The sequence below is a fragment of the Rhinoderma darwinii genome, chromosome 1, assembly GCF_050947455.1.
Source record: "Rhinoderma darwinii isolate aRhiDar2 chromosome 1, aRhiDar2.hap1, whole genome shotgun sequence".
Lineage (NCBI taxonomy): Eukaryota > Metazoa > Chordata > Amphibia > Anura > Rhinodermatidae > Rhinoderma > Rhinoderma darwinii.
The window spans coordinates 364,860,102-364,886,836 of record NC_134687.1 but is presented as its reverse complement, the minus strand read 5'-3'; the positions used below and the strand labels follow the sequence as shown (position 1 = coordinate 364,886,836).

Genomic DNA, 26,735 nt, shown 5'->3' with positions numbered 1-26,735 from the left:
ATTAAAAAATAAGGAAAATACTAGATGATAGATAGATAGATGATAGATAGATAGATAGATAGATAGATAGATAGATAGATAGATAGATAGATAGATAGATAGATAGATAGATAGATAGATACATACATACATACATACATACATACATACAGAATATATTATACAGATAGAAGGACTAGTGTATCTTCCCCGACGCTTCCTAGTATCACAGAAGCGTCGCGTCTCCATGGAAACTCAAACAGCGTAATCTTCAAGCAACTGCTCTGTCGTCATCAGGAGCAGCCCATCGTTCTCTCGTGTCTCTTGCAATGACGTACGGCAGTGAGGAAGCCATCTTAGTTGAGGCAGAGGTATCTAGAAGCTTGAGCGTCATTGGCTGTGGCCGCCGGAAAGGGCGTGTGCTATACGTCCGGTTGTGTATGCCTTTTGATGTTGTTTTTGGCTAGCAGGTAAGTGAGTGATTTGCATTAGGGGCTGTTTTAACTGCATGAGCCTGATAGTTGTAATGTTTTGTAGGGTTATGTAACCACAGGATGCTTTGAATGTAACATGTATGTCACAAACCCTGCCCCTCCGCAGCCAGCATTAATGAAAGTACTTCGCGTGTTTTAACTTTGTAACGTGTGATCGATCAGTGGTCATCTGTTTATTTTAATGGAAACTGATCGTGTTTAGAACATCCAGCCGTTAATGGTCACATGTGCACTCATTCATGGTCACGTTTCCTATTAGAATGTAATCAATGACAAAGACACGTGGTTTGGCACATGCGTATTAACCCCTTCAGGACTAGTCTATTCTTTGTTATTGTTTTTCGTCTATGAGGGCTCGTTTTTTACGGGACCAGTCATATTTTTTTTTAACACAGCCATTTTGGAGTACATATAGATTATTGATTAACTCTTATTAGCTTTTTTAGGGGGGGGATGTAAAAAACAAAACAGCAATTCCGCTCGTTCTTTGTGATGCTTACCGTGCAGAATAAATAACGTTACCTTTATTCTGTAGGCCGGTACGCTTACGTCAATGCCAAATATGTATGGTTTTGCACATATTATAGGAAAAAAAAATCATTTTTATGTCGCCGCATTTTAAGATTTCTTAACTGTTTTACATTTTTCCGTCGTCGTAGTCCTATGTGTTCTTGTTTCTTGCAGGACGAGTCATAATAATTATTTTTTTGTAAATAAAACCATTTAGGTGTACTTCTAAATTATTGATTAACTTATTTTCTGGGGGGAAAAAAGCAGCACTACCGTTTTGTTCTGTTTTTTTTTTTTACGACGTTCAACGTGCGTTTAAAATAACGTTAACTTTGTCATATGGTTCATTACCATTGCGGCGATACCATATATTTTTCTTCATTAAATTATTTTAAAATATAATTCAATATTTTTTTTAGTTCCACATACAATGCGATCTTCTGATCGCTTCTATAATGCTTTGGTATACTCAGTATATCAAAGCATTATTGCCTGTTAGTGTAAAACTAATAGGCATATACATATGGCATGCATAGGGGCCTTTATTAGGCCCAGGCTACCATGACTACCATCGGCACCCCATTATTGTGCCCTGCTGGAGCCGATGGAGCCCCCTCCCTCTGTTAAAGTCCTTAGATTCCACGGTTGCTATTGACCATAGTATCTAAGGGTTTAAACGTCTGGATTGGAGTTCTCTTCGTCATTGCAGCCACATGTCACTTGTATTCTACTCAATGCAATGTAACTGTACATCAAGGTGCGGGAAATTAGTTCTCACCTCGACGTACAGTTACGTTGTGGTGCATGAAGTGGTTAAAGTAAGTCTCCAGATTGAGATTGGGGATAGAGAGTGAAATAATTCCTTCCCTGTGGTATTTTTCTAGTTCCTGACTAAAACGTGAATAAATAAAACATTATTTTGGTAACTAGTTGCATATACAGTGAAGGAAATAAGTATTTGATCCCTTGCTGGTTTTGTAAGTTTGCCCACTGTCAAAGACATGAACAATCTAGAATTTTTAGGCTAGGTTAATTTTACCAGTGAGAGATAGATTATATAAAAAAAAAAAACAGAAAATCACATTGTCAAAATTATATATATTTATTTGCATTGTGCACAGAGAAATAAGTATTTGATCCCTTTGGCAAACAAGACTTAATACTTGGTGGCAAAACCCTTGTTGGCAAGCACAGCAGTCAGACGTTTTTTGTAGTTGATGATGAGGTTTGCACACATGTTAGATGGAATTTTGGCCCACTCCTCTTTGCAGATCATCTGTAAATCATTAAGATTTCAAGGCTGTCGCTTGGCAACTCGGATCTTCAACTCCCTCCATAAGTTTTCGATGGGATTAAGGTCTGGAGACTGGCTAGGCCACTCCATGACCTTAATGTGCTTCTTTTTGAGCCACTCCTTTGTTGCCTTGGCTGTATGTTTCGGGTCATTGTCGTGCTGGAAGACCCAGCCACGAGCCATTTTTAATGTCCTGGTGGAGGGAAGGAGGTTGTCACTCAGGATTTGACGGTACATGGCTCCATCCATTCTCCCATTGATGTGGTGAAGTAGTCCTGTGCCCTTAGCAGAGAAACACCCCCAAAACATAATGTTTCCACCTCCATGCTTGACAGTGGGGACGGTGTTCTTTGGGTCATAGGCAGCATTTCTCTTCCTCCAAGCACGGCGAGTTGAGTTAATGCCAAAGAGCTCAATTTTAGTCTCATCTGACCACAGCACCTTCTCCCAATCACTCTCAGAATCATCCAGATGTTCATTTGCAAACTTCAGACGGGCCTGTACATGTGCCTTCTTGAGCAGGGGGACCTTGCGGGCACTGCAGGATTTTAATCCATTACGGCGTAATGTGTTACCAATGGTTTTCTTGGTGACTGTGGTCCCAGCTGCCTTGAGATCATTAACAAGTTCCCCCCGTGTAGTTTTCGTCTGAACTCTCACCTTCCTCAGGATCAAGGATACCCCACGAGGTGAGATTTTGCATGGAGCCCCAGATCGATGTCGATTGACAGTCATTTTGTATGTCTTCCATTTTCTTACTATTGCACCAACAGTTGTCTCCTTCTCACCCAGCGTCTTACTTATGGTTTTGTAGCCCATTCCAGCCTCGTGCAGGTCTATGATCTTGTCCCTGACATCCTTAGAAAGCTCTTTGGTCTTGCCCATGTTGTAGAGGTTAGAGTCAGACTGATTAATTGAGTCTGTGGACAGGAGTCTTTTATACAGGTGACCATGTAAGACAGCTGTCTTTAATGCAGGCACCAAGTTGATTTGGAGCGTGTAACTGGTCTGGAGGAGGCTGAACTCTTAATGGTTGGTAGGGGATCAAATACTTATTTCTCTGTGCACAATGCAAATAAATATATAGAATTTTGACAATGTGATTTTCTTATTTTTTTTTTATATAATCTATCTCTCACTGGTAAAATTAACCTAGCCTAAAAATTCTAGACTGTTCATGACTTTGACAGTGGGCAAACTTACAAAATCAGCAAGGGATCAAATACTTATTTCCCTCACTGTATATAACATTTTAAAAATATATTTCTTTCTCATGCAAAATAGGTGGCATGGATTATCCTTGCCAGCAGCAGTATGAGGGTTCCAGAAGCTCCATGGCATGTATGTGGAGTTTGGCAGAGGCTCAACAAAAACTCAATAGTTTGGCGCTTCATAATTCGGAATCTATAGATCAAGAGCATGCCAAAGCTGAGGCTGAGGTGTCAGAACTTCAGCGCAGCGAGGAAGAATGGAGACAGAAAGAAGCTGCTTTGCCACTGGGTGAGAACTGGGGAATGTCTTCTTCGGATGCCTTTAGTCAAGATGTTTTTAATAAGGTACTGTAACTTAAGTTAAGTATTAAGTACGCCAGCATTAGAAGCCACAGAAAGTCATTAGTCCTTGGCTTAACTGTGTAAAAATCTCAGTCAGGATTTACGGTACTTCAGAGCCTCACTGTGGGACCAAACCTCAAACTTTTGCGTATTACCCAAAGATAAATACAGGTATGTAGCTCGAAATAAAGTATTTGTGTATTCTAGCCAGTGTCAGTGCTTTAGGGTGTGTTAGTCGACTGCGGTATTGATTTAGTCAAAACGACAGAACCCTGTCACAACGGTGGCAGACGGAAACCATTAGCTAGGTTTCCGTCACCATTCAGTTCAATGGTGAGGGAAACAGAAGCGGAGGTTTCCGTTTTGACTTTCCGCTGAGGGGTTAACCCGACGGAAACCTCAGACGGAACCCCTCAGCGGAAACGAAGTGATGTGAACAGGCCCTTAGAAACAGATTTTACCTATATTTTAATGGATACCCCTTATTATTATTATTTAGTATTATTATTATGAAAAGCAAATTAAACAACAACACACACATACCACAAGTTACCAAATTCATACATAACTGAAATACTGATATCTATGTTTCCCACAATAGACATTTCTCTCCTATCCTCAGGATAGGTGATAAATATATGACCGCTAGGGGCCCCACCACTGGGACACCCACCGATCTCTAGAAAATAGGACCCGACTTCTCACTACACGATCGTACTGAGGAGTACTTTTAATGGAGCAGCGGTCACGCATGTTCTTGGAAACCGCATTCAATGTCTATAGGGCCAACGGAGAAGCTGAGTGTAGCACTTGGCTGTTTCCGGCGGCCCAATAGACATTGAATGAAGCGGCAACACACATGCCCGAACAGCCCTCTATTCAAAATCCTCCTCACTGCGATCATTCAATGAGGAGGAACAGGGTCAGGACCCCTTTCAATAGATAGGTGGGGATCCCGGTGGTTGGGCCCCTAGTGATCATGCATTAAGGCCAGATTCACACTAACATGTCCGTTTTGCGTCCACAAAAAACACAGTTTTTGATGCGTTGCAGTTCCGTGTGCCAACGGAACGTGTGGCATCCGTTTTTCATGTCCGCGTTGGTGCATATTTTTTTATTCATTTCTTTAGCAACTGGTGCATAAATCACGGACAGCAAACAGATGACGTCCCTGTGCTGTCCATGATTTTCACTCGCCCATAGACTTCAATGAGTGACATGGTCCGCAAAACGGACCAGAATAGTACATGCAGTGAGTTTCACGCAACGGACACATGCCGCATGAAAAACAACTGTCTGAATAGCCCCATTAAATTGCATAGGTCCGTGTGCTGTCCGTTTTTTTTAACAAACAGCACACGTACGTATACAACTTTCGTGCGAATCAGGCCTATGTCCATTGTGGGAAACTCCTTTAACTCCTTCTGGCTGCAGCCATTTTTAGTTTTTGTTTTTACCTCCTCGCATTACAAGAGCCATAAAATTTTTTTATTTTTTCGCCTTCACAGCCTTATTAGGGCTTGTTTGTTTTTTTTGGACAGGTTGTTGTTATTAATTTCATTTTTTATTATACCATATAAAGTACTGAAAAACGGAACGGTACAACATAGAGTTCTAAGAAAAGATGCTCCAGAATTGTTATCTCATGGGGAATATAAGTATTTACTAAAACAGAAATGTCAGAAGAGGTGACAGATCATCTTTAACGAAGTTTGCCTATTTTTTTTTTAGTTCCATTTGGGAACTTTAACAGGCAATCTTCAGATCGCTGGTACAATACACTGCCATACTTATGTATGGCAGTGTATTGTGCTATTTTCCGTTCTCCTCTTAAGCCATGCCTCTGGCCTTCATTAGGCTCTCAGGCTGCGATGACTACCATCAGCACCCTAGGATCGAATCATGGGGGGGCCAAATCAATGTGAGGGTATTTTGTCGCGGTTTCTGTGTCAAAAACAGCGCCAAAAAAACTGTGAACTAGGCCAAAGCCTGGAAATTTCTGAATATGTACAGATGTAGCAAAGCTGAGTTTGTCATTTGGCAATGTGCTCTATAATTGTGGACCACATGTAAACCTTTACCTTACTTAAAAAGGTAATCTATCAGATCATATGGACGTCATGGAAAGGGTTCCCATGTAAGAGCAGCCCATTCTGGCGGTCTCGGCCCACCAATGCATTACATAGTTGACCAATCGTTTAAGTGGCTAGCATTTATCACTAATTATTGCGGCTTACCCCATTGATCAATGGGGAATAGAGAAGCCGGACCTGCAGCAGTCAGGTGATCGTGGGGCCGCTCGGGAAGGTGTCATGAATTTTTTATTTTTTTTATTATATTGCTTTTAATAAAATATTAACAAAAATTATATTTATTAGTGTTGTGAGTTTAAAAGTTTTACTGTGTTCTTACTTTTACTTCCCTATGGGGGCTGCCATTTTTTTTTTCATCTCTGTGTCGATTAACGACACATACAGAGATGGAATACGGCACATACAACCCCATAGAGAATGCGAACGGCTACCGTTCCATTCAAAGAAGCGTATGCCGTCTGCATGCACCGCTCCCACACAGACCAAAACGAAGGTCGTTCATAGAGCGAAATCCGGCGCCATTTTCATGTGGACCGGAAGCCGCTGCCGGACAGTAAGATGACGACTTCCGGCCGCGGCTTCCGGCCATATGTTCAATGAAGTGAAGACGCAAGGAGCGTAGACCAGCGGAGGCGGCGGCGGGAGCAGGTAATTTATGTTCGTGTATGTAATGTGTGTATTATGTTCGTGTATGTTCGTGTGATACTGTCTGCTGAGCCCTGTATCTAATCCTCATAGACTGTGCAGTCGCTCAGAAAATGGCGGCACAGTGTAGGAGGTTTGAAGACCTTCAAATCCCTCCTTCTCCTGGCACTAGCCAGAAGAAGGGAGGGGGGATTGTGTGAGGACACTAGAGGAGAGTGTGTCCACCCCAAATTTGCAGCATAAATCAATGAGGTTGCTTTACCACAGTGACCATGCTGCAATTTTGGGAACTGCTCCCTCTAGTGGCCAGCACGTGGAAATGTTATAAATTAGAATCTAATTTATAATATTTCCTGACTTGTGAAAAAATAAAACAATGTGTAATCACTCAAATACTAATTGTTTAACTGAAAAAAAAAATTCTACCGACCCATTCCCTTTAAAAAGAGACAACCAAATTAGCACACAGATTTATCAGTTCACAAATGCTGCAGCACCATTGAGTTAAATGATAAATTCAGCTCTTCTATATATGTATACATGTATAACTAACACTTCTGACTGACACTGGGGTGGGGCTTTTCACCATTATGCATTATATATATATACCCTAAGGCCAGGATTATACACACAGGTTTTGGCTCAGTTTTGTTTTAACCAAACACAGAGTGGATACAAAAGAAAGGAGATGCATCCGTTTTGTTTTATACATATATATACCTTTTCCTTTTTTTCTGGATCCACTTCTGGCTTTGCCTCAAAGAAAAACTGATCTGAAAACTGCGTGAAAACCATGTGTGATAAGGGTATATACAATGAAGCCACAAGAAGGTCCCCTGAAGGCAAAAGGCAGTATATGCTAATGTGTGGCAGTACCACTCACCGATCCCTGAGAGGGTTCCTTTGGCTTCGAACCTCCAAAGAAGCTTTTTCTTTTATTTATTTTTGTATGTGTGTTTGTTTTTTACATTTTGATCTGTGATATATTGGTTAATAAGTCAATCCTGTGTCATGAGCCCTAGCTCACAAAATTTGGAGAATGCTAAAATCATATTTTAGGCTGGCAGATATGTTTGAAAGGGGAGAGTTGTGTGGATTTCCAATGGCTTTACATTGTATAAAAACATCTATTCCTAATCTGGAATCCTTTAAATGGAAAGATGTACACTAGGGATAACAAGATGTCTCATCCTCCTCATACCATTTGTTCAATGTTTATTGTCCTGTAGATCCATATTTAATTACAAAAAAAAATAATATATTTTTTTTCTCTCCTTTGCTCAGAGCTTTATTAATCAGGTTAAAAATCATGAGGCTGAAGATGAATCAATGTCTTTTATACAGAAATATGAAGCAAAAATTCGACATTTCGGTAAGTAGACCATGCAATTGTGCCATTTCATGCGGTTTCCTGTATTCCTTTCATTTAAAGGCTATGTACACTTTTAAAAGGGATTTTTATATAAAAATGTCTATCTGCTTTGTGCAACTTCATAATTTCGTTTTTATTAGAAATTATTTTTTAGTTTTTGAGATACAGCTACTTTGTATTCTGCATATAGAACAGCTGTATCTTATGTGGAATCCTGGACCCGTCAGGTCAGCGGTACTGACGGGTTCAGTGTCAGAGGGTCAGTCACGCAGGATCCACCTGTAAACCATTACATCTAAGTTCATAACTTAGATGTGATCGATTACAAGTGGATTCTGCGGACCTGACGGTTTCAGGTCTTGGCACACAATACAGCTGCTCTGTATACAGAATACAAAGCAGCTGCATCTCGAATAGTAAAAATAATTTCTAATAAAGACTAAGTATAAAGTTGCACAAAACACACTTATTGGCCTTTTTATAAAACATAAAATAAAATAATCCATTTCAAAGGTTTACATAGCCTTTAATTTGGTAGATGGTGCCTTTTTATAAAGGTGAAGTTGTATAAAAAGCCTAAAGCCTTCTTCACACAAGGTTTTTGTCTAGTATTTAAAACGCCAGCGTTATTTGCATGTGACACGCGTTTTTGTGGGATTTTTTATTTCGTTTAATTATGTATATGCATTTTTCCAGTACATCTGTCATGACGTCACCACGGGAGGTTACCCTATTGGCCTCTATAGGGACAGGTAGACAGAGAGGTTAAAAGGCCCCTCCCACCACCCACTTGCCAGTGTTCTTCCTGTCCCTACAAGGTCAGGAGCATAGAGACGTCGCTCCTGGAGAAACTCGGGCAGGGGCGAGTTCAGGGAGTCTGTGCACGCTCCCTTCTATTCCTCCTATGTGCCTAGGCTAATTACCTCTCTAACGAGAGGTCCCTTAGCTCCCAACCAAGACACCTACCATACAAATCCTAGGCAGGGTTCCGGTAGTGTGCGGGGTTCGGGATTCCCAAGCCAGGCTTCGGCCGAGGCTGCGTGACCATGCGAGGACCGGCGGCTCCATAGGTTGGTAGCGCCGGTAATATCCTCGTGACCATTTCAATGGAATAGCCGCGACTGGAAATGACGCCGGGCTACTTCCGGTTCGTGGCCATCTTGGAAGGCGGGAAATTCAAAAAACGCCCACATTTAAAGGGACATGCGCAGGTATGTAGTTAGAGCTAATACCTCTAACATGGAATTATATATACAGCCTTAAGCATATATCTTGTGGATTGGATATTGCATTTGACTGTTGCTTGTTGCGGTGATGGAACTACCTCGTTCTGACGGAATTCCAGATATGTCCCAGCGTCATGTGAGTTTCACCCTTAGGGCTTATTCAGACGAACATATAATAGAGCTTTATTAGCGAAAGCTGATATCAAATCAGACCTATGACCACAATCACGTAATAAACTAACTGCTTGATCAAACGAGGCATATTCCACAGAAGAAAAGGATTTATCAATCTCGTCATTAAGACTTCTTAGGGCTTATTTAGACGAACGTGTAATATGTCCGTGCAACGCGCGTGATTTTCACGCGCCTTGCACGGACCTATGTTAGTCTATGGGGCCGTGCAGACTGTCCGTGAGTTTCACGCAGCGTGTTTCCGCTGCATAAAACTCACGACATGTCCTATATTTGTGTGTTGTTCGCGCATCACGCACCCATTGAAGTCAATGGGTGCGTGAAAATCACGCGCAGCACACGAATGCACTTCCGTGTGACGCGCGTGATTCGCGCAATAGCAGTAAAAACTATGAATGAAAACAGAAAAGCACCACATGCTTTTCTGTGTACAAACAGGGTGTCAAAATGATTGCAGCTGAGCGAAAATCACGCAGCCACGCATCATACGCGGCTGACACATGGAGCTGTTAAGTACCTTTTGCGCTCGCAAAACGCACACGCTCGTGTAAATCCGGCCTTAGGGTAAGGGTTACGACTCCATATGTAAGTACACCTTACTTTACCTGTCTTTTGTTTTCTCTAGGAAAAAGATTCCTCTCAGAGACAAACTGATAAAAAGTAGGTTAAAAAATGTGCGACTTGTGGGAAAAAACTGCTAGAGTCACATAAGAAACAATTGTGTCAAGACTGTATCGCAAAACTTCTAAAAGAGGAACAACCGACGTTTATGTCTGAACTTATGTCTGATTCGCGAGGAAGTGAGTCAGTCAGTAGCCTCCCTCACCCCTCCTCAAGAAACTCTGTCACACTCCTGGGCAAAAAGGCCACGGACTGAGGTGGAACAAAAATGGTGCCCACCATCTTAGGGGTCTGACTCTGAGCAGGAGTGTTATTACTTATCGGAGGGTTAGTTAGAAGAAGGAGAAGAACTCTTGCCTTCAGCCTCATCTACTCAGGAGAAAAAAAAAAATTCTTCCCTTCGGAGATGTCCGATACCTTAATCCAGGCAATTCGGGAGACAATGGATATTCCCGAAGAAGACCAACCCCATACCATCCAGGATGAGATGTTTGGGAGGCATGACGGAGAGGAAAACAAAGATTTTTCCGGTAAATGAAAATCTCAAGAAAATGGTGGAATGGGAGTCAGAAAAAAGACTCTTCATCTCAAGAGAATTTAAAAACAGTCTTCTCTTTGACCCAGAAGACACGAAACCTTGGAATGAGATCTCAAAAGTGGATATTCCAGTAACTAGGGTTGCTAAAAAAAAGCGCAATCCCCTTAGAAGATTCCTCTCAGCTAAAGGACCCCATGGACCGGAAGGCAGACGGGCTGCTGAAAAGAGCTTGGGAATCTGCATACGCTTTAATCTCTACAAATATCGCCGCCACATCTGTAGCAAGATTGATGTTTATATGGTTAAACCAACTAGAGACCAATTTAATGATGAAAACATCAAGAGAAGATCTATTAGAATCTCTACCCTTACTAAAAATGGCAACCGGATTCTTGGTAGACGCATCAGCTGAATCCATTAGATTTGCTGCCAGGAATGGGGCTCTCAAATGCTGCTAGAAGAGCATTATGGCTCTAGATGTGGTCAGGAGACACGAAGTCCAAAAACAAACTATGTTCTATCCCATTTACAGGATCTCTGATGTTTGGCCCTCTCCTGGATAACATGCTGGAGAGCGCAACGAATAGAAAAAAGGGGTTTCCAGAAGAGAAACCTAAAAAGCCCCCTCAGTTTCGTAAGTTTCGCCAACAGAGGGAAGCAACCTTGCAGAACTACAGAGGGAAAGGGAAGTCCGGGCGCTGGAGTTACCCCAAGGGGGGAAGGGGTCGAGGATATCTCCTCAACCCCATTAACTCATTTCAGCCCTCAAAGCAATGACGCCAAGAGTGTGCGGGGAAGACTCCTAAATTTTTATTCCAACTGGACCGGAGTAACCCAGAATCCTTGGGTTCTAAAGATTATAGAAGAAGGGTACAAAATAGAATTCTCCTCCATTCCTCCAGAGAAATTTCTAATAACCAGGTACCGATCAAGAGATCTTCATCAAATCCTTATCCTGGACATCCAAAAACTGCTAAGATTAAAAGCAATTATTCCAGTTCCCCACAACGAAAGATTCAAGGGCCACTATTCAAAAATCTTCTTGGTCAAGATACCAAGCGGCTTTTATAGGACGATAATCAACCTGAAGTTACTGAACAAATGGGTGAAATATCGCAAGTTCAAATGGAGTCTATCAGATCGACTATTCCTCCAATAAGGGAAGAAACGTCAATGTGTACAATCGATTTAAAGGATGCATACTATCACGTCCCTATCCACCCCGCTTACCAGATATTCCTCAGATTTGCGATTCAGAAAGGTCCTTCCGATCTCCACTTCCAATTTGTCTGTCTCCCCTTCGGCATTTCCTCCGCCCCCAGAATTTTTACAAAGGTTATGGCATTCTTAAGAATTCAAAGCAAAGTGATTATCCCATATTGAGACGATTTCTTGTTGACAGCAGATACTCCGTCTATCCTAAACAGCCATCAGCTACAGGTTCTCTCCCTACTACAGGAATTGGGATGGATAATCAACTTCGAGAAGTCAAGTCTTCCTCCCCAAAAACAGAAGGTCTTCTTAGGAGTGCTGCTAGACTCCTCCCTTCAACATTCCTTCCTCCCAAGGGAGAAACAAATACTTCTACTGACAGAAGTGAGGACATTTTGGGGAAAGAGCACCTGTTCCATAAGAGAAAGAATGCGGATGTTGGGATTGATTATGTCTTGCATCCAATCCATTCCATGGAGTCCATTTCACTCCAGACCCTTACAGAATCTGATCCTGTCCCAGTGGGATCAATAACAGGACTCCTTGAATTCAGATTTCCGAAACAGTGAAGTCATCTCTCCACTGGTGGCTCTGCCCAAAGAACATAAGCAAGGGGGTCCCCTGGAGAACTTCTCCTTCTGTAGTAATTACCACAGATTCCAGCAAACAGAGCTGGGGGTCAGTGATCCAAGACAGGCATTTTCAAGGCATATGGCCTGTTCAGATGAGGACCATGTCCTCAAACTTCAGAGAACTAAAAGCTGTATGGGAGACATTCATAAGAGCTTCACCCATCATAAAAGGGATGCACGTAAGATTCTTATCGGACAACGTAACAGCAGTGTCCTTTCTTCGCCATCAGGGGGGGAACAAGACACACTCGTCTTCAGGCCCTCTCTGCACAAAATTTTAGTTGGGCAGAAGAAACTGTCCTATCGGTTTCCGCGGTCCACCTAAAAGGCTCAGCAGACTTCCTAAGTCGGGAAAAAGTAGACCCTGGAGAATGGTCCCTGAACAGGGAAATTTTTCTGTCCTTAACCCGAAGGTGGGGTTATCCACAAATAGACCTATTTACCACAAGGAAAAACTCCCAGGTAGAGACATTCTTCTCCCTAAATCTTAAAGACAACACGTTGGGGGTAGATGCATTATCCCAACCCTGGGACATGGATCTGGCCTATGCCTTTCCTCCGTTTCCTACAATACCAGTGGTATTAAGAGAAATCCAGGAAGATATTACAAAACTTATCATCATTCTTCCCTATTGGCCAAAAAGAATCTGGTTTCCAATCCTAAATACCTGAAGAAGAATCTTATCTCCCAGGGTCCCTTATTCTTTTAAGGAATAGAAACTCTGAAGTTGTCAGCCTGGATCCTGAAAGGCAGATCTTGAGAAACCACGGTTTGTCAGACGAGGTAATTTCAACTATCTTATTAAGCCATAAAGAAGTTACCTCGAAAATCTATCAAAAAATTTGGAAGAAATTCTGTTCCTGGTATGGAGATCTGGGACCAGATCCCTTTCTTCCCAACATCGCGAGGATCCTAGATTTCTTGCAATCCGGATTCAAAAAAGGGCTTAGCCCTAGTACCTTTTAAAAGTGCAGATTTCAGCCTTAAGTAATTTTTTCAATACTCCTTTAGCTGAACATTGGTGGATCAGAAGATTCACTCAAGCAGTTTCTAAATTGAAACCTTCCCTAAAGAAATACAGTACCTACCTGGGATTTGAATGTAGTGTTAACGGCTCTTTGCGATCCCCCCCTTTGAGCCGCTCAACACGATTAATATGCATTTTTTAACTCTAAAAGCTGCATTCTTAGTCGCTATTACATCAGCAAGAAGAATTGGAGAAATCCAATCTCTGTCGGTCATAGAACCCTACCTGAAAGTTCAAGAAAACAAGATCATTCTAAAGCTTTATTCCGAAAGTATCTACTACCTTCCATAGAGACCAAGAAATAATTCTACCTTCCGTTTGTCCAGATCCTAAAGACCAACAAGAATAAAAATTCCATTGCCTGGATGTCCGGCGAACAATTCTTCAGTATCTGGACAGAACCTTCCCTTGGAGACCAGATAAAAATCTATCCTGTATGGGGGAAAGAATAGAGGAAAAAAAGGCTCTCTAGCGAGATGGGTAAAAACTACCATACAAAAAGCCTACAAGTCCCAAGGACTATGTGCCCCACAAGGCATTAAAGCCCATTCAACGAGGGCAGTTTCGGCATCCTGGGCAGAAAGAAGAGAAGACTCTATGGACCAGATCTGCAGAGCTGCCACCTGGTCAAGCCATCATACGTTTTGCAAACACTATATACTAGATGTTCTGTCAGATACGGATTTAAGTTTTGGACGGAAAGTCCTCCAATCCGTAGTCCCGCCCTGAGCATTATAATTTGGTATTGCTCCTGTGGTGCTGTCATGAGGGATGTACTGGAAAATAGCAATTAGACCTACCGGTAATTGTATTTCCAGGAATCCATCATGACCGCACCCTTACATTCCCTCCCTTATTGAAATTCTGATTTGTGCAAGTAACATGTCAGTTATTATCCCTAGAAATAAAATAGGTTTTCATCCATCCTGGTGTAGTAATTGGAAAACACTGGCAAGTGGGTGGTGGGAGGGGCCTTTTAACCTCTGTCTTCCTGTCCCTATAGAGGTCAATAGGGCAACCTCCTGTGGTGCTGTCATGATGGAGTCCTGAAAATACAATTACCGGTAGGTCTAATTCCTACTTCCCTGGTGTTTTTTAAGTCCTATAGAGAAGCCTATAAGAAATGCGCAAAAATAAATATATCTAGAGCATCCTTCGTTTTTCAAAAAAATTCCACTGACCCCAAAAACGCCACAAACCAAAAAGCTGTGTATGTAGACTTTTTCATATTTTACCACTGCGCCTGGCTGCAGCATTTTTTTGGGGAAATTGCAGATGAGTGTGAATGCAGCCTGGTGAACGATCCAAAAGTGTCAATGCTGTTTTCAGAATGCACCTAAGCATTAGTCTTTGGCCCAGTCATTAGCTTTCCCTATTCATTCCTACAGGGGGAACATGATATAGGGGTTGTCTCATTTTGGCTCTGTGCGCTGTCACTTTACATTTTTATTTGCTGCAGTTTCCTGCCAGTAGTCATAGGCCCATTGCAAACTTCAGTGTGTGTTCTATCCTTGCCTGCCCCCCACTCTGAATGTGTCCTGTTCCCTGAAAACAGTCCTGGCAAGTAGTAAGGGAAGGAAAAACCAAACTCTACTTGTCATTGTTATTTTTTAATTGGTGGGGATTCCCAGGCACTTCTCATCCTTATGCCACCTCGTTATGGACAATGGTTTCATCTGGAGCAACCAATTCTAGTTATTTATGCCCCTTTCCTTTGATGAATCTTATGTCAAATATGTCAAACGCATTCCCCCCTTGATTATTCTTTTTGTTAAATCTGTCAATCATTTTCCGAGGCCAGATTACAAATGGCACACTATACCTTACACTTTTTTTAGATTAATAAGTGTGCCCCAGTGTAATAGAAAATATATATTTGTCTGCCGCAGATTTCCCCACAAATTTCCCTGAAAAATCTACATTTGTTACATGAGGATTTTAGCCGAGGATTACACCGTATGCATTACAATGTATGAAATCCCCTGTGCAAATCTGTGCCATTCCGCAAAAGAATGGTCATGTTGCGGATTTGAAAATCGGTCTAATTTATTTTGCTACGTGTAGCTGAGGTGTTTAAAACCCCTATAACATGTATTCTACTGTAATTTGCTGGGGCCTTAAGGCTTCATTGAAGAACAGAAGAGCTCTGTTCTTGTTTTTATTTTAAATCTCTACTTGTATTGTTAAATATTAAGTACTAAATGACTAATGTTTTCCATCTTGCCAGGAATGCTTGGGAGATGGAATGACAGCCAGTGTTTCCTGTCGGAATGCCCTGATCTTGTTTGTGAAGAAACTGCTAGATATCTACTACTGTGGTGTTACCATCTAGAAAGTGAGCAGGTATTATCTCAATGCCACCATTTTGGATTACCTGGGTCAACTGATTGCTGCTCAACCTGTTGCCGACACAGGACGAGAATTCTCCTGAGCGGCGAGTACTTGGCGCATTAGGACGAGCATTCTCGTCCTGTGTGACAGCCGTCTGTGCGTGCGATCCAGAGCGGGGCAACGGCTGTAATACACAGCCACAGCCCCGCTCTGACAGCGGAGAGAAGAGAAACATCTTCTCTCCGCCGTTAACCCTTTGAATGCCGCGATGAAAGCTGATCGCAGCGTTCAAGGAGGGAGGACTGCACTTTGATTGCATCACAGAAAATAACTGTGATGCGATCAAGGCCCATAACTTGTACGGCCAGACAGCCCAGGGTCCATTGAAGGACCCCAGGGCTGTCTGAACATATTTCCTGTTGTTAGGGCATACTGAGGTATGTCCTAACAACTGCCTGTGTACAATCAGTACACAGGCTAATGTACTGGCATGTAGATCTATGCCAGTACATTAGTTACAAAATCAAAATGAAAAATCCCTTATGGGATTTAAAAAAAAAAGTTAAATTAATGTAAAAAAAAAAAGTTATGCTAAATAAATAAAAAGTGCAAAAAATACACAAACACATTTTTTTTTTATAATAAATAAACTTTTTAAAATGTCCCAAAACATGAAATAATATAGACATATTTGGTATCGCCACGACCGTAACAGCCTGTACAACAAATGTATAACATTATTTATGGTGTAAAAAAAAAAATTAAAAATTAAAACTGCAGCGGAACTGCTTTTTTTCTGCATTTTCACCAAAATAAAAATGTATGTAAATTAAACGATAATGTATTTGTACCAAAAGATGGTACCTACATAAAGTACAACTCGTCCCGCAAAAAACAAAGTCTCATACAACTACGTCGTGCAAAAAATAAAAAAGTTATGAGCGTCGGGATGCAAAGAGGGAAATATAAAAAAATTGTTCTGTCCTCAAGGCCAAAATTGGCCGTGTCCTTAAGGGATTGATTACACATCAACGTTTATTATTATGCTATAATTTTACTGATTTTAACTGGTTGCCGACACATGACGTGTAAGCTCATCATGAGCGGCTAGATATTGCTGCATCATGACGAACATAGACGTGATGCTGATCGCGCCTTCACAACAAGTACCCAACGGCGGAGATATTAGAAACCTCTTCTCTCTGCCGCAGATCGCAGCATTCAAAGGGAAAATGGGAAGGGAGGATCTTTGGTCGCGTCACAGGGATCAATGGCCATACCTTGTGTGGCCAGACAGCCCAGGGTACATTGAAGGACCTTTGGGCTGTCTGACCTAGGGATGCACGATGCATCGAAACTTCGATACTGTTTCGATACTCTGCATCCCCAAACGGTTCGATACCGCTATTTCCTGTATTTCGATACTAGCTGCGCAGCCGCACAGCTAAGTATAGTAATACATGAATGTATGAGAGCGGGGCTGCGGCTGTGTAATTCAGCCATTGCCCCGCTCCTGAGTCCTGATAACAAGTGCACGCTGTCAGGATGATGAGATGCGGCCGGCGCTGCACTAATGAGCGGCGGCACTGAAGACAGAACATGGCGGGCGCTCTACAAAACACCCCCATGTTCTGTCTTCAGTGCCTAAACCGCCGCTCGTTAGTGCAGCGCCGGCCGCATCACCTCATGCTGACCGCGCGCGCACTTCCTGTCAGGAGCGGGGCAATGGCTGTATTACACAGCCGCAGCCCCGCTCTATAACGGCGGAGATCAGAGACACCTCTCATCTCTGCCGTTATTCCCCTGAATGCTGCGATCACAGCGGACTGCGGCATTCAGGAGAAAATGAGAAGGGGGATGCCCATGGTTCGCGTCACAGGGAATTCCTGTGACGCGATTGAGGGCCAACCATATATGGCCAGACAGCTCAGGGTCTATTGACGGACCCCAGGACTGTCTTACCATATTTCTTGTTGTTAGGGCATACTGAGGTATGTCCTAACAACTGCCTGTGTGCTATCCGTCCACAGGCTAATGTACTGGCATGTAGCTGATATATGTCAGTACATTAAAGTTTAAAAATAAAGTAAAAACAAAGTAATGTTAAATAAAATAAAAAAATACACATACACCTTTTTTACAATAAACATTAAAATAAGTCTCAATACATAAAATCTTCACACATTCAGTATTGGCGCGGCCGTAATAACCTGCACAACAATTTTTTTGCATCATTTATGATGTGTACGCTGTAAAAAAATAAAATAAACACGGCTTTCTATCACTTATTAATGTGAGGTGCGATGAATTTAACCTCCATGTTCCTCACATTAATAGTAATTAACCCCATCATGTACCTCACACATTAACCCATTATGACTGAGAAACATGATGGGATTAATTACTATTAATGTGAGGCGCATTCAAAATTCATCACACCTCGCGCCTCACATCAGAAAACGGAAGAACTTTTTTTTTATTACTGTTGGCAAAGTATCGAAATTGGTATCGAAATCGCAATACTAAACTAAGTATCGGTATCGAAGTCCAAATTCTGGTATCGTGACATCCCTAATCTGACCATATTTCCTGTTAAGGCATACTTAGTACACAGGCAGTTGTTTGGGCATACCTATCAGTACACAGGCTAATGTACTAGCATACAGATGTATGCCAGTACATTAAAGTTAAAAATAAATAAAAAGCCCCCTAAGGGATTAAAAAAAAAAAAAAAAAGTAATGTTAAATAAAAAATCCGTAAATAAAAAAATACACACAAATGCACATTTTTACTAATAATAAACGTTACAAAATAGAAGTCCCAAAACATGAAAGAATATACACGTATTTGGTATCGCCATGACCGTAACAATCTTCACAACACATTTATAGTATTATTTATGATAATTGGTGTATGCTGTAAAAATTAAAACTGCAGCGGAACTGCTTTTTTTTTTTTTTTTTTTTTCCTGCATTTTTGCCAAAATAAAAATGTATAGAAATTAAACCATAATGTAAATGTACCAAAACATGGCTCCTACATAACGTATATCTTGTCCCGCAAAAAAAAAAGTTTCATACAGCTACGTCAGACAAAAAATAAAAAAGTTATGAGCTCCGGGATGCAAATAGGAAAAGAAAAATAATTGTTCTGTCCTCGAGGTCAAAATTGTCCATGTCCTTTAAGGGGTTAGGAAACAACGGAATCAAAACATGATGCATATCTGTGCAAGGGAAAGTTTATTACACTCTGTTATCATGCTTAGTTAAAACTAAAATGATTAATTATATTTGGGTCATGTTGGAGTGTGTTGTCGTAAAGGTAAGTTTTCTGTCTTTGGCTAAACCAACACACCAGTGTATGTCAACCCTGATGGATGTGGGTATAAATTAAATAAGAATCTTGTATTATAGAATACAATTGTATTGCCCATTTTACAAATGAAAGGTTTCCATTCAAAGGGGTTTTCCCATCAGAGAAATTTATGACATATCCACAGGAGCTACGCTGTTTCCGTAATTCCCATAGTAGTGGGGCTGGGAAATTATGACCTAAATAAAAGTCACGATTAATTGTACATGTAACCTCGATTATGATTATTGAATGATTATTTCGGCCACACCCCTTTTTGCATGCCATGCCCCCTATTTGCATGCTATGCCATTGAATTAATATTTATCCCATGAGCCTCCCATATACTACTGTATATAATATGACACTGCCTCCACACAGTATATTGCCCCCATAGTGCTCCCCACAGTATAATGCCCCCCATAACTGCCCTCCACACAGTATAATGCCTCCATAGCTGCCACTACATAGTATAATGTCCCCTAACTGACTTCCATGCAGTATAATGCCCCTGTAGCTGCCCTCACGCAGTATAATGCCGCCCATAACTGCCCTCCATAACTGCCATCCACACAGTATAATGCCCCCATAACTGCCTGCACACACAATGCCCCTATAACTGTCCTCCACACAGTATAATGACCCCATAACTGCCCCCCATAGCTGCCTCTACATAGAATAATGCCCCCATAACTGACTTCCATGCAGTATAATGCCCCTATAGCTGCCCTCACAGTATAATGCCCCCATAACTTCCCCCATAGCTGCATCCCACACATTATAAAGACCCCCACAGCTGTCACCAATAGTACCTGATAAAAATAATATACATACTCGCTTAACCCCGTTCCAATGACGAGTGGAGAAGATCCCTCTGGTCTGTGCAGCACGGCGATGATGTCACTGCCTCGCGTCCAGCAATACCTAGTGAATTGTAGAGCAGATCCCCTGCTCTACCATTGGATTCAACTGTATCTGTGTCCTGAAGATGCAGATACAGTTTTAACCGGGAAAAAGTAATTGATAAAACCAAAATTCGCAAGATGACGTCGATTAATTGCACTGAATTTTTTTTATTAATTGCCCAGCCCTACATAGTAGGGAGTGGCAGTTACGGAACCAGCGTGCTATGCGAGCTACGCTTTTTCCGTAACTACCATTCAGTTCGATGGGACTTAAGGAAACAGCGTAGATCAATGAGCTAATCTGTTTCCATAATTTATGGTCGGGAATCAAAACGCTTCAGCCACAACACAATGCAGTGGAACAGGGTTTAGGGGGCCCCATTCAAGAGGGACCCCCATCTATCTGACATTTGTTGCATATCCTGTGGATATGTCAAATGTCTCTGATGGGAAAACCCCTTTAAGGTAGGTATACATTCTTTAATACCAACATACAGTAAGATATTGCACATTGCATTGACTCACATGGTTGAAGGACATAATACATTTTGCCACAATGAGCTAGATAATAATTTTATGTTGTGGTTTCTAGCATGATTTTGGTGGAAATACAGAGAAAATAATAAAATAAGAAGCACTAAATTATTTACTGTTTTTCCTCTAACGCCCTGTTCTCATGGCAGATATTGACTCTGAAACCGTGCACCAAATCTCCCTCAAATCAATGGGAGGTAAATGCGTTTGTTTTCATGGGCATTTTTTGTCCGCTCGCGGAAAATGAAAATGTGTCATACCCTATCTTAGGCCCCGTGCACACGTCAGTGCAGTATTTACAGTCCGTAAATACTGCACAGACAAGCCGGGGAGTGTCACCCGCATTTGCGGACCGTGCTCACAGTAATAAGTATAGGAGCACGATCCGTAAATTAGAAAAATAGGACATGTCCTATTTTTTTGCAGCTAATTTTTATGGCCCAGACACACCCAGAAATATACAGGAAGGTGTCCGTGGCCAATAGAAATTAATGTGTCAGTATTTTATCCGCATTTACGGATCCGTAATTGCAGATAAAAAAGACGGTCGTGTGCATGGGGCCTAAGAGCGGTTCGTTTGGAAAGTTTTTTCTTACATGGTTTTTGACCTAAATAAAGGAGTGAAAAAACACTTGCATTTCAAAATCTGCCCCAAAAATCTGTAATTTTGAGACTGATTTTTTTCTGCTCGACAGAAAATGCTGTGTGCACATACCCTAACATCCGAAAGCAGTAAACATTATGTCGAGACTTCAATAATATACTGTATTTTTCTGTGTTAATAGACACACATACTATATATATTTAATATGTCACCTATAGCTGCGCTAACTTTGTATAATTGAAAAAGCTAAGGCAATAGGCTGCACATATTATATACATACTGCTGCCGAGTAGTTCAAGTAGAACATGTTACGTTAATAAGTGGACCTTGTCCGTTTGCGTTCTCCTCCTGACCTGACATCATTCAGAGGGTGAGGGGACAAAATACTGCTCAACCCTAGGAAAACATGGGCAACTCTCAGTCCGTTTTATTACGTGGTAGATTACGTAAAGATTTATCTTCATGGCTATGGCTGCCTTAAAGGAAGGGTGTCGCGGCAAAAAAAAATTTTAGATCAATTTGCTTTTAGTGTTTCATTAAAAAAAAAAAATATTTATTTGTGTGTTTGTGTTTTTTATTTTTTTATTTTTTTTCAAACTTTTACTTCACTATGGGGGCTGCCATTTTTTTTTTCATCGCTGTATGTGTCGATTAACGACACATACAGAGATGGAATACGGCACATACATCCCCATAGAGAATGCTAACGGGAGCCGTTCCATTCACTATGGTGTACGCCGTCTGTGTGGGAACGGCGCATGCGCCGCTCCCACACAGTCCAAATGGAAGGTCTTCGGCCCGAGCGACATCCGGCGCCATTTTCTTGTGGACCGGAAGCCGCGGCCGTACAGTAAGATGACTACTTCCGGTCGCGGCTTCCGGACATGTGTTCTGAAGCAAGCACTAGGAGCGGAGGGAGCGGCAGGAGCAGGTAAGTTATGTCTATGTATGTTCGTGTTTTAGTGTGTGATTACCACTGTATGTAAGCTTACTACACTGTGTATACGCTCAAAAAATGGCGGCACACAGTGTAGGAGGCTTGAACATTCAATCCCCTCCTTTCTCCTGGCACTAGCCAGGATAAAGGAGGGGGGATTCTGTGAGCTCACTAGAGCGTGTGTGTTTACACCAAATTTGCAGCATAAAGCAATGTGGTTGCTTTACCACATGCCAATGCTGCAATTTTGGGAATTGCTCCCTCTAGGGACCAGCACAGGGAAATGTTATAAATTAGAATCTAATTTATAATATTTCCTGACTTGTGAAAAAATTATAACAATGTCTAATCATGTATACACTAACTGTTTAACTAAAAAAAAATTAAAAAAAAAACATTTCTACCGACACATTCCCTTTAAGTTTTTAATGACCTCTCTTCACCCCATTGGAAGAACCATTTCTAAACACCAAAAAAGTATGCTTGGTTCTTCCACAAAATTGTGTCAAATAATTTTGCCTATTTTTATTGAAGATGTAATTGTGGTTTCCAATAGGAAGTTGGCTTTTTTAGGTTATATCTATTTGGATTGTCATATACTGCAGTCTTGTGTTTGTTTTATGTTGTTATCTAGTATCATTCAAATAGACAGCCGACAAATGTTTGAGACCTACAAAATCCCTGTATAATGTAATAACATAATGAAATAGAATCGAGCCGTTGCCGATCACATCTAAGTTCATAGCTTAGATGTGATCGATAACAGGTGGATCCTGCTTGATCCACTGTCACTGAACCTGTCAGTTCCACTGATACAGGTTTCAGCGCTGGATACAGCTGCTCTGTATACAGGATACAAAGCAGCTATATCTCAAAAAGTAAAATTTAGATAACGGTATATAATTCAATAAGAAGTATTTAGAAAGTTGCACCATTCACAATGACAAACATTTTTGTTAATAAAAAAAAAGATTTCAAAGGTGTACATAGCCTTTAGTATGAGAAAATGTGAATGATACTGTGCATGGCTCTTCTGCAGTTTTATGTAATATCTCCTTTTTTTTTTACCCCCAGAAGAAAGCACTTATGGAACAAGTAGCTCATCAAGCAGTTGTCATGCAGTTTATTATTGAAATGGCCAAGAGTTGTAATCTGGATCCTAGAGGATGTTTTCGGTTATTTTTCCAAAAGGCCAAAGTACGTATTTGCTTGTCTTAAGCTGGGTATTTACATGTTTTTGCCAAAATCTCATTCAGTACATTGTATTGATCAAGGGTGCAAAATCTTTTTTGGTTTATGGGTCATATTGTGAGATTGCATATCACAGCTCTATTTGAAAATATCTCTTCTTCAGGTTAAATGAGTCATATATAGTTGTAAGCAAAACAGACCTGCCCCCTGTTGATCTCAACGGGCAGGTGAGATTATTTTGTATGGGGATGCCATGGTAACATGCTCTGTACAAAAAAAAAAAAATGTAAACACCATAGCCCTAACAAGTATATAAGGAAAATGCACTTTTATGTAGAAATGTTAAAGGGCAACTAAACTTTAAACATAGTGACATGTCAGAAGTTTTGATCGGTGGGGTTCTGAGCACTGAGACCCCCACCAATTGGTAAAACGAAGCTGCAGAAGTGCTCAATTTGGCGCTGAGCCGCTTCCTTTTTGATCGGCTTTTCTCTGAAAGCCGAGCAATTGGTGTACGGGCTCTTGGACTTTCTATTGAGACTGGTATTGTAGTTAGTCCTACATTGCTGAAGAAATCTCGGAAGGCAGACAAAGCGTGCATTGTATATGTCCTGCCTGCCGCAGCCCACGCAGGACAAACATCGCTACACTTTATGTGTATGAAGTATAAATAATTACCATGAAATTACCTACATACATTTGGTTATTGGAGGTCACGTTCATCTTCTCAGCAACTAATGCTAAAACTCACTTTGAACATATTAACAACAGTTTCTGAGAAGCTAATTAAATCATGACCACTAATATGACTGCCCTTCCTGCTGTCACTTTTGCAAACATGACCACCACCTCTGAATAGAGAAATGCCAATATCTTTACCAAAATGCAGCCGTCATTAGAGTTAAGTTAGCAGCTCATTGCATACTGTTATTTCATATCCGGATTGAGTTCAATATATGAGCTCCCACACTCCCTCTAGTGGCAGCTGCAGGCATATATTTGTATGTGCAGGCTTGAACTAATTTATATGTCTGTCATTGAAAATAGAATTATTAGAGTAAATGGAATAATAAGCTTATAATTCATGTTTCCATATTTCTTGGTAGGGCGAGGAACAAGGGTATTTTGAAGCTTTCAAAAGTGAGCTTGAAGCATTTAAATCAAGAGTTCGAATACACACGGAATCTCAGAGATGTTCAACGGCAATGGGACAGAATGTATCTTTTCAATTAGACTTTGGACATATGACAACACAGCGTTTTAACCAACAGGTATGTATGAACATGTGTGTTCAGCATGTGAAATTTTCTTAGTAAGGTATCTGCAATACATTGTACATAAACAGCGCCACCTACTGATTGGGCAGTTGTAATGTTGTTAGGCATTTCAGTTGGTGGCATTGTTATTTTGTCTTTGATAAAAAAAATACTAATTCCACTTTTTAACTTTTCTCACTGAACACAGGATATTCCACAGTGTCATCTAAATACTAGTATGGATCCTGTCAACCTTATGGAGCAGATAGGGGAAGAGGAAACAAAGATGATGGATATGCTATAATTTCTTCTTCAGCCATTATTGCTACATGAACTAGTGTGGCTATGTTCTTATCAGTGACCATAATAATATACAATGCTGCACTTTATTTATTGATTTTCTTTTTTTCTTCCAATGGGTAAAATCCCGACAACCGTTTGTGGTGTCTTTTATTGTGAACATTTTGCTGCTATTTTTCCATGTCAGACAGAAGAATGGAACTAAATGCAGTGCTTCTGCCAATAGTAGTTTTGCCTTCAATCTTCACCATGGTTTTATGAGAACAAGTATTAAAAACTTTAATAAAGAAATATAGAGCTTTTTACGTGCTGATTTGGAATGCTATTTTTTGTTTGTTTATACCACCATCAACAGGATTTTGTTTTTCAAAACTAGATGCATGCATACTTTACTTCGTGAGGCCTCATGCACACAAATGTAAAAACGGCCGTGATTACGGGCCCATGGACTTCTATTGGCCACGGGTACCTTCCCGTTTGCTTACGGGAAGGTGCCCATGCCACGTTGAAAAATATGGAACATGTCCTATCTCAGGCCGTAATTACGGCACGGGCAGCCCATAGAAGTCTATGGGGCTCCCGTAATTACGGGTGGCTACGTGTGTGCACTCGTAATTACGGGAGCGTTGCTAGGCGACGTCAGGGGATAGTCCCTGACCAGGGTGCTGAAAGAGTTAACTGATCGGCAGTAACTCTTTCAGCACACGGGACAGTGACTACCGCTGGAGTTAATAGTATTAAAAGTTAACTTACCTGCTTCTTCCTCCAGTCCGGCCTTCCGGGCCTCCCACATGTGGCCCTAGCGTGCTACTAGACTGAAACACAGGCCTCCGAAGCAAAGGAGCACCTAGTAGACTTTGGGCCTCCTTTTTTTAGAATATATTTTAGGCACCTTGACAGGTTTGAAGAGGTCTTGTGGTGCCAAAACAGAAGAAACACACCAAAAGTTACCCCATTTTGGAAACTACACCCCTCAAGCATTTTGACCACACAGGTTTTTCGCTAAATATATTGGAATTAGTCTGTAAAAATGAAAAATCCTACTTTTTTTTTTCTGAAAAAACATAGATATTTTTAATAGAACCGATAAAAACACAGGGACATATACAAAACCACCGAAAAAGGCCATACTTACAAATGGACACAGCCAGGTCAGAAATGCTGATGAAAGGGCGAGCAGGTGCTTTAAATAATAATAGCCACTCCCACTGGTCTTGAGGGGAGTGGTGTGTGGTGCATGGGATGTGTAGTAAGAAATAATAAATGAATAGTGTGTGTGCAAGTGTAATACTATAAGTGAAATATAGGGGGCAGTAATAAATGAAGTGCCTCAATAGAAATAAATGGATAATGGGGTGCAAGTGAGTGAAACATGGAGGGATAGTGTGTACGTCATGAGGCACAACGTGTATAGCCAGGTAGAAGCCTATTTGTGACGCCTTGATAATTCATAGAGCGGGCTACCCTGCTTGCTATGCCAAACAACAACACACCATGCTCTCCCAGCATCAAAGACCCGGCTGTGTCCAAGAGAAGCGAATATACATAATAATGAATAATACCTGGGGTATTGGTAATCATTTTGGCCAAAAGGACGCAAGCTCGCAATCCACGACAAGGATCCCCAGACTTGCGAGTCCCTAACTCCTAAACTGGAACAGAACGTTCCTGATGCACAAACAGAACCGATAAAAACACAGGGACATATACAAAACCACCGAAAAAGGCCATACTTACAAATGGACACAGCCAGGTCAGAAATGCTGATGAAAGGGCGAGCAGGTGCTTTAAATAATAATAGCCACTCCTACTGGTCTTGAGGGGAGTGGTGTGTGGTGCATGGGATGTGTAGTAAGAAATAATAAATGAATAGTGTGTGTGCAAGTGTAATACTATAAGTGAAATATAGGGGGCAGTAATAAATGAAGTGCCTCAA

The 26,735-nt window shown here is 41.2% G+C and overlaps 2 protein-coding genes across 6 annotated transcripts in view; one reads left to right on the top strand and one right to left on the bottom strand.

Moving 5' to 3' along the window:
• The window catches only part of SPATA6L (spermatogenesis associated 6 like), a 107,247-nt gene extending 106,888 nt beyond the window's left edge, over window positions 1-359 (bottom strand). The window contains exon 1 of one of the 5 annotated variants that reach the window (XM_075827515.1): window positions 151-359. The gene's annotated coding sequence lies outside the window, so the exon portion shown is untranslated. Of the gene's footprint in view, window positions 1-142 lie in introns of all 5 variants that reach the window. The other 4 variants (XM_075827498.1, XM_075827488.1, XM_075827478.1 and 1 more) reach the window with 4 other exon arrangements.
• On the top strand, window positions 347-25,104 carry CDC37L1 (cell division cycle 37 like 1, HSP90 cochaperone). Its single transcript, XM_075827528.1, has 7 exons — window positions 347-449; window positions 3,562-3,833; window positions 7,853-7,940; window positions 15,617-15,732; window positions 23,127-23,249; window positions 24,350-24,514; window positions 24,708-25,104. The coding sequence occupies exons 2-7, from the start codon at window positions 3,567-3,569 to the stop codon at window positions 24,801-24,803; spliced, it is 855 nt and encodes a 284-aa protein (XP_075683643.1). The 5' UTR covers window positions 347-449; window positions 3,562-3,566; the 3' UTR covers window positions 24,804-25,104.
• Window positions 25,105-26,735: the final 1,631 nt, after the last annotated feature.